At 42.1% G+C, this 17,296-nt stretch overlaps 1 protein-coding gene across 1 annotated transcript; it reads right to left on the reverse strand.

Annotated features, from left to right (window-relative positions):
• Positions 1-13,610: 13,610 nt before the first annotated feature.
• Positions 13,611-14,996, reverse strand: zgc:112294 (transmembrane protein 17A). The gene is made up of 4 exons (XM_048993101.1): positions 14,870-14,996; positions 14,515-14,618; positions 14,318-14,431; positions 13,611-13,931 (listed from the first exon to the last, which is right to left on the reverse strand). Exons 1-4 carry the CDS (start codon positions 14,994-14,996, stop codon positions 13,611-13,613), a joined length of 666 nt encoding a protein of 221 aa, XP_048849058.1.
• Positions 14,997-17,296: the final 2,300 nt, after the last annotated feature.

Here is a 17,296-nt window from a genome sequence, read left to right on the forward strand (position 1 = left end):
TAGCCTTTTATTGTAACAAATTGGCATAACCAGCCTCATCAATCCTTCAGTCTCCTATAACTGCTTATCCAGCTCAGACTCACGGTGAGCTTGGAGTGTAGCCAGGATGCCCTGGGTGGTCAGTTTGAGTTCACTCCTGGGCACACTCATTCAGAATCACAGCCCATTGGCAGGTTAAAGATACCAATGATTTTGGACACTGGGAGTAAACTGGAGTACCCACACAATCACTGGCACTACATGTGCACTTCAGTGCTGGAGGTATTCTAGTAACTGGTCATGTCGTACCTGTTGCCACTGTATTTTCAAAGGTGTGCTGTCTGTAACATACCAACACAATAATAATAATAAAACACACACAAGCTGTACAACAAGCTCAATGGGGCCTGTTCTGCTCATTTTCAATGTTCATAATTTTATTTTGGGGGCTTTAATGCTCTTTTCACTGTTAGACCTTTAATCCGCACCCCTGATGAGGCCAGCATGTTCTGATTGGTCAGCTTGCCCTACATGTTCTGACTGTGGATGTTTTGCAATACCAAAAATGCAAAGATTGGACTTGTGGTCTTGGCAAGACTTGTCTTGGTAACTTGCCTGCCAAGAATGAACTTGGGGCGCAATGAATCATGGGACTGGTGAGCTTTGGCCAGGATGCAACTGATGTATCCTTGATATTTGGGGTGGAACAAGAACGACATCTGGGAATTTTTACCATCCTCTGTACTTCTGTTGTTGAGCATTGGAACTGGTCTTCGGCAATGGAAGATGATGTGAAATAGGTGCATGAGAACACAAGTATGGTCAAGTATATGTATGGAGAAACACCTGGTATGTCTGCAGATAAATTCTTGTAGATGGGCAGCCAATGAGGATTGTTTTATGAGGTGACCTCACCTTGTCACAGAAGCAAGGGTTGGAATTCCAACAAGGCATTTCAGGTAGATTGGAGGAGAGTAGTTTCTGTGGTGAGAGTTATTCCCTTTTGCAGGTACCTTGAACCTTAAGACTTTGCAGACCATTTATTTGCACATAAAGCTATAATAACACACTAAAGGAAAGAGAAAAACCAAAAAAGCACAAAATCTCCCATTTAACATAAACAGAGCAGAGGCTTTACAGTATTATGTGATTATATGATGGGTAAATCAATCAATCAATACCTAGTCTTTCAAAGGTTTCTATCACTAATCTATAGTGAACCTGACGTGTTTGATACCCACCTAACTACCAATCATTCTGTTATCCTTTTCATAAAATGTTTTTTTTTTCCCACAGCCGCAGTGTGACGGAACCCAGATATCACTTAAGGGATATTCTCTGCACATTGCCCCAGGGACAAAACACAACACAACAAAATACACAGCACTGCGGGTTTGAATGTGCTTCAATTTCACACTTGGGAAACTGCGGGGGAAACAGACACCTGCCTTCACCAGACAGCCAGAATGCCATTCAGACCGGACTGCCTTCGGAGGACACGGCAGAGAGGTTATTTCTGTGAGAAATAATGATTTATGAACAGGGTGTCATTGTCATTGCACAGTATGTTTGTTTCTGGATTAAAGGGAAAGATGAATACTGATAAGACGTAAATACTAAACACAGGCATGTGATTCCACAAGAAATATAACTCGGCATGCGTTGTATAAATTCAGAAAATATAACTTTAGCTGATGTCAAAACCATATTTTCGTGGACTTGGTGAATTATGTCCTTGAGGTGGTAAATTTCTGTAACACCCTTTCTGCCCGCTTCAGCTGATTGGTTAATTATACCCCCCCCCCCCCCCTGCTTCTTAGTTTTGTAACTAGATGTTTTCTTATGCAGGGAGCAAACAGGTAAGTGGCTCTTGGAGGAGAGCCATTGTTCTTAGCTTGTAAGCATAAACATCCAGACAAAGCAAGACACTAACATCACTATGGATTTTTACACCACCGTCATAGAGAGGAGGGTGTGGAATCCAGGAACCTCATTTATCAAAGTTCCATACGCAAAAAAAGCCGCCTGAAATGTATGCATGCAACATCTGATGCAAAATCACACATTTGCAAACAAAATTTACTGGGAGAAAATGTGTATATTTACAGAAACTCAGTCCGTTGATGGTATCTATCATAACTTATACCACTTCCAGTGTACTTCCAAGTGGAAATTTGAGGGCAAAAATGTTGGTTTGACCCTAATAGTTACAGTCACACCGGCTCTTGGTACAGTAAGTTGTTTCCTTCTGTCTAACTTCTGATTCGAGCACTTTTTTGGGGGCATTTTGTAGAGCTGATGGCAGTGGAGATTTGTTGTCACAATTCTTAAGATTCAGCTTTATTATTATTAAATAGAAGTATTCTGGAAGCGAAATGCAGTTTGGCATTTAATCTGAAAGTGCAAAATACAAACAAATTAGATTTTTTTTGTGCAGTACACATTGCTTTATTTTCATGTGTACACATTTTTTCATAATTAAATTTATGCAAGGTTTGATAGATGAGGCTCCATATGTGTCAGTGGGTGGAGCCCCCTCAAGTACAGTCTCCCAGAGCTTCTCCACCCCTATACGTCCCCTCCCCCTGTACGTCTCAAGCACAGCAGTCAGATCAGGCCTGGCTCCAGCTCTCGGTAACAGGGTGGGCCTGGAAGATTTTTTGGGGGGCAATTATATATAAAAAAAACAGGATGCTTGACACAGAAGTCCTATGACAGCCAAGCATTCTACAGGGCTCCTAATTTCCAAGCATGTGCACCCTAAAGTTATCTTATGCAGATGCGTATGAGTGTAGTTATGTGAGCATGTGTGAATGTTTGTATGCATGCATGGGTCTATGTGTGTGTGTATCTGTGTATGTAGCTTAGGTTTCTGTATGCATGCATGTGTGTGCGTGTGTGTGTGTGTAACTTAGGTGTCTGTGTGCATGTATGTGTGTGTGTGCATCTGTGTATGTAGTTTTAGGTGTCTGTGTGCATGCATATGTGTGTGTGTGCATTTGTGTATGTAGCTTAGGTGTCTGTCTGCATGCATGTGTGTGTGTGTTTGTGTGTGTGCATCTGTGTATGTAGCTTAGGTGTCTGTCTGCATGCATGTGTGTGTGTGTGTGTGTGTGTGTGTGTGGATCATCCTCCATCATATATGCTTTACATAGTACACAGCATTCCTACTAAAACAGGATATCTCAGACAGAAAATAAAACTTCTGCTCAAAATGCTGCCTGACTTGGCTACTTTATTGGCTACTTTTAACACAGCTATATTATACACAGAATAGCACTGAACCTTAAATACTGCATGCGGGGCGACTAAATATCCTACAGGGAAAGCAAAACAAGGATCTTTTTTGAAGGAATATTCAAGCCAGGGTCTAGACTCTACCATGTAGCAGAGAAACATCTCTGTCTACCACCGATTTCTCGCCGTGGATAAGTTATTATAGCTGGCCGGCTTGGACATTGTCTGTTCAAATAACCAGCAACACCGCCATCACTGCGAGACGGACCAGCAACATCATCACTGCAAGAAACACCAACCGAACTACAATGAGAGTCAAAATATCAAAATGTTTAGTTAAATAAAAGATTGAAAACTGGTACGAACAATTACGATGACAAATAAGATGGAAAATAGTTGTTGATATTATGTTCGGTTTATGTACAGACAGCAAAGTCTCTTTGTAGATACACTTACAGAAATGCATATACAGGAATAATATAAACTGTAGTAAACTGGGTGGCCACCGAAATGTGCGCGTTAGACTCCAAAGTTACATAAAAATATCTAGGTTAACACTGATTGGTTGATCGTCTACGTTCGTATGAACGGTGATTGTATGTACAGAGTCTGAGATTATTTATATTTTTGTTTTTGCAAAAAATAAAACTAAGGGGCAGCCTTGTGATTGGGTGGGCCAGGTCCACTCCGGCCCCACCGTGGGCCCGAGTCAGATACTCCATAAAAAGGTTCCGGCATGCTCTCTGTTGTGGTATAGCTCAGCTGAATGCACAAGAGCAGGCGCTTAACCATGTAGTAAAATTAAAAGTTTGAACCCCGCGCCCCCCCATCACAAAATTAGCTTTCACCCAACCAGGCACATAGCAGAACAATGAGTCTGAACCCACCTCTAAATTTGCCAGACCCCCACAAAATTCACGACTGGTATGATAAGTAGCACGCTGGCTGTATGAATGGCAGAAATACGGTGCGTTTCACCCCAGAGAGTCTGTAGGACTGAAGGCAAGGATGACAGCAGGTTAGATCTCAGCATGAGCATGCCACCGTTTCCGGTAGAATTACTCATACAAGATGGTGGTTATCAGAGAAAAATACACCATACAAACTTCCTGTATGTTTTCCACAGTCAGCTTAACAGTGTCACATTTTCACAGTTTTTATACCTTGGTGGCTTAAACACAAACAAGACCGGTGATGATAAAATTATACACAGAAATTCATCCATCCATCCATTTTCCAACCCTTCTGGGTTGTGGGGGGTCCGGAGCCTATCCCGGAAGCTCTGGACACGAGGCAGGGAACAACCCAGGATGGGGGGCCAGCCCATCACAGGGCACACTCACACACCATTCACACACATGCACACCTACGGGCAAGTTAGTAACTCCAATTAGCCTCAGTATGTTTTTGGACTGTGGGGGGAAACCGGAGTACCTGGAGGAAACCCCACAACGACATGGGGAGAACATGCAAACACATGTAACCCAAGCGGAGACTCGAACCCGGGTGTGAGGTGTGAGGCAACAGTGCTAACCATTGCACCACCATGCCGCCCTACACAGCGATGTACATTTACAGTATAATAAGCATCAGTGCTTGAGCTTTAAACACATTCAGCTGACTCCTTTCCCTAAACTTCCATGAAATAAACCAGACATTCAGTCATGATATTTAAATTTCCATAATAGATTCATTAATTATATGTAAAATCTCTTTAATATGACATATTTTAAATATTTCAGATTAAAATCCCCAATCCCAAATCAGTTTCAGAGTCTTCAACTTTTCTTCTTTGTGAAGCTTAAAAAGAAAAAAACTAACAAAAGATCTAATCCTCACAATTTGCTTATGGGGTGGAAAGATTGCAGAGGAACTGGAGTCAAAGAGATGAAATAAATAATCAGCAGTTTATTCAATCTATTCCGGCCAATTGAAATGTCCATCAACCGGTAAAGTGGCTGACAGGAGAGGTATTGGATGCCTGCTGAGGATCCCTCTGCCGTTTTAAATAAAGCTGGCATCTTCTCGAGGCCACAGTGGCACCGCTACGGATGCGATTCTCCTTCAATTTGTTCTAAACAGATTGGCTTATTTTGCCCCGAATGGCCTCCCATCTAGCAAGCGTTTGCATTCGCCGAGGCTAAAGAATTAGGCGGCGTATCTCCAAACCTATCGAGAGTCTGTCAGGGAACGGCCGTGACGACCGGCGTGTATCTGGGTGCGGGATGGGATTTCAAGCTCGTAATTGGTTAGTTTGAATAGACAGCAGTAAAACTGTTCACTCAACTGCTCCCGTGATGCTAAGATCAGAAGCAGAACATTCTGCACAGTGGTGGTATTTATGCTGATTATTCAGTGCATTTCATTGCTGTTTTAACACCTGAAGATAAATGCATATTACATTTTCATGGGTTTATAGCATATAGTCATGTATTTGCATATATTGTTTAAATTTTTGCTTGTTGAAGATAGGTAACATCAGGGACGATTAGGAGTATGGGACAAAATTGCTAAATGGACTTAGAATGATACATTTTTAGAGGGGCGGAGCCAAATGAGGTGGCTTTCAGGGGTTCTAGGATGACCTATGGCTGGCACAGAGGCTCAGTGGTTGACAATGTAGCTTCATATCTTCAGGGTTGGAGTTAAGGTTCCGCCCCCAATTTTAATGTCTAAAATAATTTGGTCATGTGTATCAGTGTCTCAGAATTGCTGTATGTGATGAACTGTCACCCTGTCCCATCTGGTCCCCACCTGGTTCCTGGGATTGCCCATAGGATCCCCAAGACCCTGTACTGAATAACAGGTCATGAAAGATGGATGAATTTGAGGAGAACCAGTGCATTTTTTAACAAAAGCGCTCATGCAACTTTTCCGTGAATGTTCTGTATCTCCTGATGATTCTGCACAGTCATCTGCAGATGCTAAAGCCGTCTGACAAGCCCAGCTACGTGCCGCCATTGTCACCTGGCCCCGGAGAGAGAGACCTTTGCCACTGAGGAGGAGAATTATTTTGGCATCTGTCTGATGGAGGCGATTTCAGTCGAATCAAAAATGTTCCCCGGGCTGATTCACAGCTGTGATTAATATGATAGCAGTGGATAGGGCTTGCAGTCATTCAAGGCGGTTCAGGCACAAAACCTAATTCGGCATGGTAGTGATGCAACAGTCAGAATGGGGTATGGAATAATAATCATCCTCTTCTATTGTTACTTTGGTGCCTTACTTCCCAGTTTACAATTTTCCCCATTTAACGAGCTGATTGATTCACTGGAACAGTTCAGGTTACTTTAATTGCTGTTGCTACATCAGGGCTCATACACAGGATTTGAACTAGCAACCTACTGGGTGTGATCAGACCTAAGATGGGCTTTACTAATTTAAGTTTTAGGCTCTTCTGTCCAGCTCCCAACAGCTGCAGATGCTCATACTACCACGAGCGTTGTCGTATGCCTACAGTACCCCCTACCGCTACAACCCAAAACCTCTCACTTTTTTTCAGGGTATACATTGTTCTAAACCCCCAGTCTTCCCATCCCTGTGTCACGGGGATCTCTTCGTCGTCCTAAAGTGATTCCTTCTGCTCAGCGGAAAACCGTACAGTGAAGGATAGAGCTTTGTGTTTAAAGATAAAATGAAATGACAGCTCTCAGAGTCTCCTGAGCTAAAGGGTTCAGATTCATTTCTCATACAGTTAAAGCTACATTTAGTGAAAGTTTCTATTATGATTATGTTTTCTCCCAAATTTATCACGAGGGTAGATGTTTAAATTCACACGCAGAAGCAAACATAAAGTGCTATTCGACCCATAAATCATATCCCATCTTGCTGCAGCAAGACATCCATTCAAATGGCTTATATCAGATATAACCCAGAGAGATTGCGATCCCACAGGAAATGAAAATGCCCTAAAAATTACAGCAGGGAGGCAAACTATTTTATACTAAAAACGCAAACATATTTGACAATTTTTCCGGTATGTGCAAAATGCTACCATACAAACAATCAATCAAGTAGAGAGTTTGTAGGTAATAAATACTTTAATTTTTGGGGAGACAGTTCATTTCTCAGTCAATTTCTGTAGTCCATTTTTACCATCCTGCTCCAATTTGTCTAGAATGAAACCTGTCAAAATTTGGGAATAGACTCCTGTCCACCATATGTTTATATTCTTCAGAGAAACTGTGCACACTATCAGATTTTTGATTATAACGCAAAATTTGTATCTATTTTCCATCCAACCATCTGCTTTCTGTACCCGCATGTCAGTGGACAACCCCAGCATAAATACAAAAAAGTCAGTGGGTAAAAAATCTTCCTTACCACTTAAGTGATATAGGGCTTGGGTGGGAAATCACTCAAAACAGTTTACAATATATCTAGGTAAGTCACAATAAGAAAATTTAGAATCGGATAAGAAAAAAGTGTAATGCAGTTGATGAACTGTGGACCTATAGTAAGGATATACAACAGGAAGGACAGCTTTGCTGGTGGGGGGGGGGGGGGTTTCAAGGTTCTATACTATGTTCTTTCTCAGCTAAGGACTGTATCTGAGGCTGATTTTGACAGCAATCTTTTTCATAACTGCTTTGTGTTTTTGCTTATTAGTCATATTCAAGCAGTTATTTCGCAGGATCCCATTAGGCTGCAGGAGTGATTAACCAATGGAAACCCAGAATCCCGCCCTAATGAAGGGCCCGTTTAGACGCCGTGGTGTTCCCGGTGCGTGTCCCACGGACCATGTATTGGGATCGCTTCAAAGCCGAGCTGGGTTTTAATTAAGATGACAGCCCTTTAAGGGAGAGGAGCAAGAAGGGTCTTTGGAAATGAACTCTGGGCAAATTTACAAGATGAAAGAACAAGGGAAACAGTGTGTTTTCATGAGATACGGGCATTACTGTCCTTTCCTGAAATCCATCAGCTGTCACACCATAAGCGGAGAAAGGTTACTCCCAACGGGGGGGGGGGGGGGGGGGGGGGGGGGGGGGGGGGGGGGGCATGTGCTCAAGATACATGAGAATCTCTGGGGAGACGAGACCTCCTAGTAATGTAATAAGGTGAACCCATGGGCTTTGTGTGCAAACTAAGCAAAGTTAAAATCTCCTTCCTTCTCAGTTCTAAATAGATGATAGAGATGAATTTAGAAAAATTGCAATTAATGAAGCGTATATGTGGAATATAGTGTCTCCCCCAACTGCACACAGGAGATTCAGAACAAACAAGACTGTCTTTGCTCCAGACGCCTGCATACCAGCACATGCTATACAGCGTAATAGATTGTGATGGAGGAAAAACAGGCTGCGGGACATGAGTTTGTAGGGTTGTCTTTGGCCAGCTTGAGGCCCCTTCTGATTGGTACCAAGAGTTAAGGCAGCTTAAAAAGCCCCATAGCTTTTAACAGTGGTAACAGGAAGTTTGGTATTTTCATGCTTTTTTCCCTTCACAGATTACCTACAATTCAGATCCACTACCCACATTTACAAGCAAAGGTGTGTTATTCCAAAGCCCCAATTGGCACTATTACCACACAAATTATATGATTCTCCAAGACAGTTTGTACACCTGAACTGATTTTAGGTTTTTCATAAAGGAGCTCAGTACTGTAACACGACATACAAAATTTAAATTATTTCAATAGCACCTGATTTGACTGTAAATAAAAGTGAGCAAACACATTATTCCAAATTAAATGAGTTTTTCTTTTAAATTCGGAAGGGGGTGTAAAAAAATGCAAGTGGTAAATTCATTTGTGAATCTCATGCAGGACACTTTCCTGAAGCGTAAAATGAGAAACTACAGTAGCAGCTAAAGTAATTCAGCACAATGAGCTGAGGGTCATCAGCTTTTCCTAATGAGTATAACCTTCTTCACAGCGACAGGGGTAAACGAGTCCCTGTATGAACAGGGGCCAGCGGGAAGGTTAATAATTAAAGGGACGGAATCTTAAGGTTGCTGGAGGCTTTTTGGTGCGATTTCTTAAAAAAGAAGAAAATCTTTGTTCTAAAACATGTAAAATATTAAACATCAACCGGGACGAGCAGTCAGTTGAAAGGCACCTAATGTAGAATATGGATTCTGGGCACAGGAGAGATCTCAGCACCAAAGCTCCAGAGCACAGCAGCAAAATTAGCTCTAAGCTTCCCTTGCAGTGCAAATAATTATCATCATGGTAAAATGTAATCTACAGCCAATTTGATCTCATTGTTCTTCCAGAGTAAATACGCCTTTGTTGTTAACAGCCCAACTGTAAAAGCAGCAAGTTTACTGTTGATTCTGATGGCAGTTTCAATAGATGATACATGTGTATTATAGCCACACCACTGGACCCACTGCAATATTCATTTATGCAATGCAGGCAATTCGACTTCAACATAAATCATACATTACCATGTATCAATTTAACGCATAATCTCCCAAATTAGATGGTACACGTGACTCAACATTATGAAAACAAATGTCAATGGTAATTTTGTCCTTTTTAATAGCACCCAATGGAGGTCCCCGCTTTGGGTATATTGACAAATGTAGTATATAAGAAATTATACTTTGGAAAATCCAGTTACAGAAGGTCTCAATGTCAGTGAAGTCAGTACAGTGCTCAGGGTATAATATCAAAGTGATAACCTGCAGATTTTTTTTATTATTTTCTGCCCCAGATAACCAACTCTTTTTATACACTAGAATGATTTCTGACATTTTTGCTGTTCACTCTAACCCCTCATTCATGTAAGACTAACTTCTTCCACTTGTAGCACTGGGGGTCCTTACTGAATATTTTAGGAGCACCTATACAAAATGCAGGTGCACCATTTTAACCAACATGCAACGCAACACATTCATATTTTTTTCCATCTTATCTGTAATACTGATAAATGGTTTGGTAATAAACATATAATTTACAGAAATAACAAGGTCTTGTTTTATTTTTAAAAAGTCAAAGAGTGAAGTAGTGCTTTAAGAGAAAAATTAAGTTAAATGCTGCTTTGTTTTTTTAAATGAAAACGCCAAAGTTCATTTCATTGTCACCAAAGAGACAAGCGAGAGTGTATATGGACCGGACACAGGCAGATGACATCCTGTGCAGGATCGTCCCCAACCCACGTTGTTATGATGACAACAACCTTGTGTTAGCTCTCCACTCTAATCACACATTATCTCACTCTCTCTCTCACACACACACACACACACACACACACAGATGTGTAGTATATCTATCCTTATGGGGACCGCTCATTCACTTCTATGGGAAAAATGCTAACGCTAACTATGACAACCTTAACCCCCACCCTGCCCTAACCATAACCATAAGTAACCAAGCAAAATACAAAGAGTTTTTTCATAGCAGTCACCGATTTTTATAAAATAGAGTTTTGCCTTATGGGGACCAGGAAACCTCTCAGAAATCCCCCAAGATACAGTTTTGCCAAAAGTAAACTCCGCGGTATACTATGGTGTCATAATACTGAGCAGGACTAAATAGTAGTTCTACTAATACATGCATTTTAGGTTCGTAAACATGAAAATAATTTCAAGTACAGACATGTAAGTGGAGTTGTCGTGCCCTAAGCCTCACAAGGTTGATTAAAAATGAGTGTGTAAGAATCAATAGGATAATTGTTCACGAGTGAGGGAAGAAGGGAGCGTGAGATCTACTAAACGGTCAGTCTATGTTCCTACCCTCACCTATGGTCATGGGCTCTGAGTAGTGACTGAAAGAATGAGACTGCGGATACAAATGACAGAAATGAGTTTCCTCCGCAGGGTGTCTGTCCTCAGAGAGAGGGTGAGGAGCTCGGACATTCAGGAGGAGCTCAGAGTAGAGCTGCTGCTCCTCTGCATTGAAAGCAGCCAGTTGAGGTGGTTCAGGCATCTATCAAGGACGCCTCCTGGGTGGCTCCCTGGGGAGGTGTTTCAGGCATGTCCAACCTGGAGGAGGCCCCGGGGCAGACCCAGGACGTGCTGGAGAGACTAAATCTCTCAGCTAGCATGGGAACGCCTTGGTGTTCCCCTGGAGGAGGTGGCTGGTGAGAGGGAGGTCTGGGCATCCCAGCATACACTGCTGCCCCCACAATAATGGATGGATGGATGGAATCATTAACTGGAACCGTATTTCAGATGTTGAAATGTCTGATTCTTAAAAATTTAGAACCGCTTCTAATTTGGAACCATTTCTGTATATTCAACCCTACACACCAATCCTCACTCCCTCCTGGTGTTTTTTTTGTGATTTAAGATGATTTTTAACAAACCTGGTGCACCTAGTTATAAAATGGTAACAAAATGCGACTAAATGGTTGCAGTGTGTGTTTTATTAAACATCAATCTATAAAAAATCTATAAAATCTATAAAAAATTCCTCTGGTAATTTTTCACATCTTTTGTGAAGATTATGCATTTATAAATAACTACAACATAGGCATTACACTGTATATTTAAATAATTCTAAATCTGTAACATAATATCATTCAAACTTGTGTTTACTCAAATGCTATTTTTATGAGCCATATGTCTTAATGGGAACCCTGCAAGGTTTTCCAGCCTTGCTGTGATCTTTTAGCGCCACCTAGTGGAATCTAACCCTAAGACTCACATGCAGTGGTGTGCCTTGCAGCTTGCTGTTGATTATGGATGCACAGATAAAGACTTCTGGTGCTTGCTAATAAATTATTTAGTTTCAAAAATAATAATAGATGGTTCCATTTTTAAAATAAATGCCCTATCCATCCATCCATTTTCCAAACCGCTTATCCTATTGGGTCGCGGGGGGTCCGGAGCCTATCCCGGAATCAATGGGCACGAGGCAGGGAACAACCCAGGATGGGGGGCCAGCCCATCGCAGGGCACACTCACACACCATTCACTCACACATGCACACCTACGGGCAATTCAGCAACTCCAATTAGCCTCAGCATGTTTTTGGACTGTGGGGGGAAACCGGAGTACCCGGAGGAAACCCCACGACGACACGGGGAGAACATGCAAACTCCGCACACATGTGACCCAGGCGGAGACTTGAACCCGGGTCCCAGAGGTGTGAGGCGACAGTGCTAACCACTGCACCACCATGCCGCCCCCTAAATGCCCTATAATTTTGTAATTATAACTTTGTGGGGACTCTATGGGGAAAACTCTAATCACAACATGATGACCCCCACCCTGGCCTTACCTTAACCATAAGTAACCAAAGTAAATATGAGACATTTGGCATTTTTAACTTTTTTTTGCAATTACAGATTTTTACGATATTGAATTTCCCCTTGAGGGGACCAAAAATGGTATCCACAATGTCAAAATAGCAGGTGTTTATCACAATGTGGGGAGAGTTGGTCCCCACAATGTACTGCATATCTGACCCACACACACACGGGCAAATAAACCTGCGATACGGACATGTGGTAGGGGTCTGGTGTTCCTGTATGAACAAAGTTCACCCCAAGCTGCACAAGGAGCCCCCAGGATCCTTCGACCTACTGCCTCACATCAATTAGCTTCCTTCCGGTGCTTATGGCCGAGTCACGATGGTGCAGGAAGCCGATTGCCTGACCTTCACCTTCGCCCTTCCCTCCCTGCCATTCTGACCCGCTTCCACTCTCTCCAAAAGCCACCAGTGCATTATATCCTATAATTAGTGGAAGAGACACCTTCTTCTGAATCTGCACTTTAAGTTCTGTATGTCAAATCTCAGTCACTGGGTTCAAGAGGCCGAATGAATGGGTTGGTGCACGACTGAATTCATTTAACTCTAAAACTGACTGCAGGCAAAAAAAAATTATTTTTGGTTACTAATATTTATGATTAATTTACCATCAACATTTATTTTACAGGTAAAATAAAGTTGCAGGTTATTAGTAAGCTAGCGCTGGAAAATTGGTTTTGGATAGTTTTGCTGGATTTGTGCTGTCAAATAGACCCTGCTATGGCTAATTGTAATGTCATGCTATTTACTAGGTCTTGTTACTGAAAAACTCGGAAGACGCTGCTATCAAACGTAGGTTATGTTCTGCTCATTGACTTCATTGTTATGTTAAACAACCAAAACAAATACCAAAATAACCCATATCTGGTGGTGCAGTAGCTCCGAAGTGGATAGCACTTTGAGTCCCGCCCCTACAGGGTTGCTAGTTTGAGGGTCTGTTTCCTATCATAATCAAAAGACATGTTTTATATGGACTGCTGCCACTTAACTGCCCTATTGTGTGTGAACCTGTGAGTCATATTCCTTAGATACCCCGTGCATCCCAGAATAGACCCCAAACTCATTATTGAATACATGGTTATGGAAAACGTATGTATGTAAAGTTCTACCCTTCTCTGTACTGAGCAAACCTTCCTGACATCATGCAGACCTTTTCCCCCTCATTGTGCGAGTTTCATTCATGCTTAATCTAAGTGACTCACAGATGAATGTCCTCGGCTGCAGACACCGGAAACACGCTTCTCCTGTAAGGCAGACTGAACGCCGGGCTTCTGTCTGCCGGCGGGCTGCACCGCACCTCCCCAAACTGACGGAGGTGAAACTGGAGGCTGAGCTTCCGGCTCATGGTCCTGAGGGCCAGCGCAGCTGCTGCGAGCTCAGAGAGCAGGAAGGCGAGGTAGACGGAGTGAACGGCCCTTTCCAGCGGGAGGATGATGGCTCCCTCGTCGGTCAGCAAGAAGAGCAGGATAGGCAGCTGGAACAGGAAGCTGAGTAGCCAAAAGCCAGCGAGCTCAGGGATCTGTCACGAGCAGAGAAAACAAGCAGCCATGGACGGAATAGATGTGTATTTTTAATGATGAATGTCAGATGAAAGAGATTTAGATCTATAGAACTGTTTTAACAAATAGGCTTGGGAGGAATTTCATTGAAATTAGATCTTCCAGCAAGGCTAGCTGTTATGTTTCACAATAATTTTGAATTTATTTTATTATTGATTAAAATGGTCAGCAGACTTTATAAAGCAACACTTACAGTGGTATGCAGTCAGATTCTCTATATTTATTCATTTTACAAAATATAAGAAATTCCTTTGTCAGAGATACAACGCTGAATGCCTCTTTAAAACTGGCAATAATTACGTGACAAGTGCTGCATTAAGTCTCACCATGCTTCATATTTTTGTACCTTTTCGTTCAGATTGCCCACATAACCAAGATAAAGCCTTAGTGCCTCAAATGCCGTAATCAAGACGACTCCTGTCACCAGAATACCCTGGTAGTACCCCGGCAGAACAGAAAACTAAGAAAAGAGGAGATGTTGGTGTTAATGGCGGTGTCCTCTGGTGGTGCTGTAGCACAGAATAAGAAAATGTGGAGCGTTACCTTCACTTCTAGCATGAACATCTCAGAAAGCCACCAGCAAGGGAAGTAGAAGCTGTTAAAGTAGAGCAGCATTTGCAGCGGGAGATTTGATAGCAGTTCATTTGCTGAGAAGAAAAGCCCAGACAAATTAACAATAATAGCATACACACATTGACAAGAGTTAATAGCCGTGCAATGACACTATGATGCCTGAAAAGGGAACTGAAAGCGCAATTAGAAGGTTATAAGATGCAAATTATGATGCCGAATCACAGAGACAAGCACAATTTACCATACAAATGAGCTGAAAAGAAGAGTTTGGTGGAAGGTAGCTCTCACTAAAAGCAGATGAAATAACTACTGGTGCGTATGTTACCTGCTCTGTAATTGCATTGCCAATTTTCAGCTCTTTCATGAGTCCTGTTGTGTGCAGAAACAGTCCCACTAGCATAAGCCAGTCCCAGTCGCAGGTTCTGGGGAAACGGTGGAAAGTAAAGTGGCATCGAAAACACAAAGCTGCCCGATCGGCCCTCTAGGCCTACTCTTCCTCGCTGCCTGTCTTCCTGTCTAGCAGGGTTTAGGTAACTATTAATGATGATAATCAGATTAACGGAAAGGAGGCAGCCAGACAGAGGATTAGGGGCAACATGGGGGTCGTAAATTACCAATCTGACATCTCATTTAGGATCTTAATTTATCAGAACAGATTATTATCAGAACAGGTTATTAATTATTCAGTGATAATAATACTGATTTTTACTAATAAAAACTTCAGAATGCATACATTATTTCTACAGTTCTGTACATTTTTCTGTGAATACTGATTATGCATGGATGAGCCTGATTGTACATGTTTAAATGGATAGCTTGCAAGGGGAAACAGAGGCCGGTTGCCTCGTGGAGTGAGCTTGAATGCTTGACTTGTAATGGTGTGACATTTGCAAATGATTTATTTGTGGGGAACAAGTCCGTGTATGTTTCTCAATATGAGTACTTGACCGTACTTGTGTCCTCCTGTACCAGTTTTACATCATCTCCCATGGCCGAAGACCAGTTCCAATACTCAAGGGGTGTTTCTCAATATGTGTACTTGACCATACTTATGTTCTCGTGTGCCCGTTTTACATCATCTTTTATTGCCGAAGACCAGTTCCCATGCTCAAGAACAGAAGTAAAGAGGACAGTAAACGTCCCCAGATGTTGGTCTTGCTGCGCTCCAAATGTCAAGGATGCACCGGTTGCATCCTCTCCAAATTATAAACTGGCGTTTATAATTCAGTCAAATATAGCAATGTTTTGACCTATGATTAGTATCTGTACACATGTATCTTTTAAATTATTCAGTGTATTTATACATTTATAATACATTTATAACATGCAACTGATTGGATCCAACTATGAAAACTGGTAGTGGCAGCTCACCCCAGAATGAGTCCCGAAGGAGAAAACAAATTGGAACCATCATTCTCAGGTTTATGAACTGAAAACACATTTATTCGTTGAACTACTATTTAGGCTTACGGGGTAGAATGGCAACACAGCATTTCGCGCTGTTTTCCACCGACAAAGTTTCTAAGCTGGCAACACTGAGACCCAACACTGAGACCCAACACTGAGACCCAACACTGAGACTTGTGACACGACAGTGTCAGCAAGGAAGACTTATTTGCATACCTGCGTGCATTGCATCGCACCATCATTATAATATAAGTTGTAAATTAATGCATATATTTGTTCATTTATGTTGTAGTGTTGCCTGAGTGTTATGTAAGTGCGGAGTGTTACTGCCGTGTTGTTGTGTCCCAGTTACTCTGCGTGTGAATCTTATGTGAATTGTTGGCTTTTCCTGTCTGTGCCACTGCCGGTGTTGTCAACTTAGCAATTTTATGTGCTGTCATTCCGAAATTCAGGAACCTGGTTCCTGGTTACAAGTTCTGGGGCTGTCTCAACATTTCTACATGGCAAGAACCGTGTCGCTTTCACACCACAGGAACTGACTGTAGTTCCTCGGAGGCAGTTCCGGAGCCCTTTTCAGTACCAACTCGAGACTAGGTACTTTTCCTTTGAACACAAACTACAAGAGAGGCGCTTACAGCAATAGCCTGCTGATTGGTTGACAACATGCACCGGCACTAACTTGGAAGTTAAGCAGAAGTGTGGGGAAATGAGATTAGCTTGTTCAAAAGATGTTGGACTCTGCTCACTTTTCCTCTGAAGATCTAGGGTACGGTATCCTTGGTGATGCAGCATATCCTTTACAAAGTTGGCTGATGAAACCTTTTTCAGATAATGGAAAACTACACTACAGCAGCTGTACGATTAAGGGAGGGTTGCTGTTGAAAAGGCTTTTGATAGACTGAAGGGTAGAGAGAGATGGCCGTGAAAACATAATGACCATAGTCAAAACTTGCTGTGCCCTTAATAATCTGTGTGAAATGCATGGTGATGAGTACAGAGAAGAATGGGGAATTTCAGTAACTTCAGCCCAGAAACACCTTTCAGGAGGGGGAATCCCACATATTGGAGAAATAGCAGGAAGTGATGTGCGTCAGGGACTCATGCCGTATTTCAGTGCCAATTAGCTTCTTATCTTGTATTACACCAGGTACTGTACAGTACATGAGTGCTTTTAAATGGTGACGACAAAAAAGTTTTGTGTGACACCTTTGCCTGTACTTCTAAGTAAATGCAACTCAAGTTGAAACTAATTTATGCTGTGGCAGTGACATCGTAAACACCATTTCCTAATAAGCTTCACTGAGCAGACATTAGATGTAAATAGTGCAAAACTTAACATATGAAC

The sequence above is a fragment of the Brienomyrus brachyistius genome, chromosome 2 (assembly GCF_023856365.1).
Source record: "Brienomyrus brachyistius isolate T26 chromosome 2, BBRACH_0.4, whole genome shotgun sequence".
Lineage (NCBI taxonomy): Eukaryota > Metazoa > Chordata > Actinopteri > Osteoglossiformes > Mormyridae > Brienomyrus > Brienomyrus brachyistius.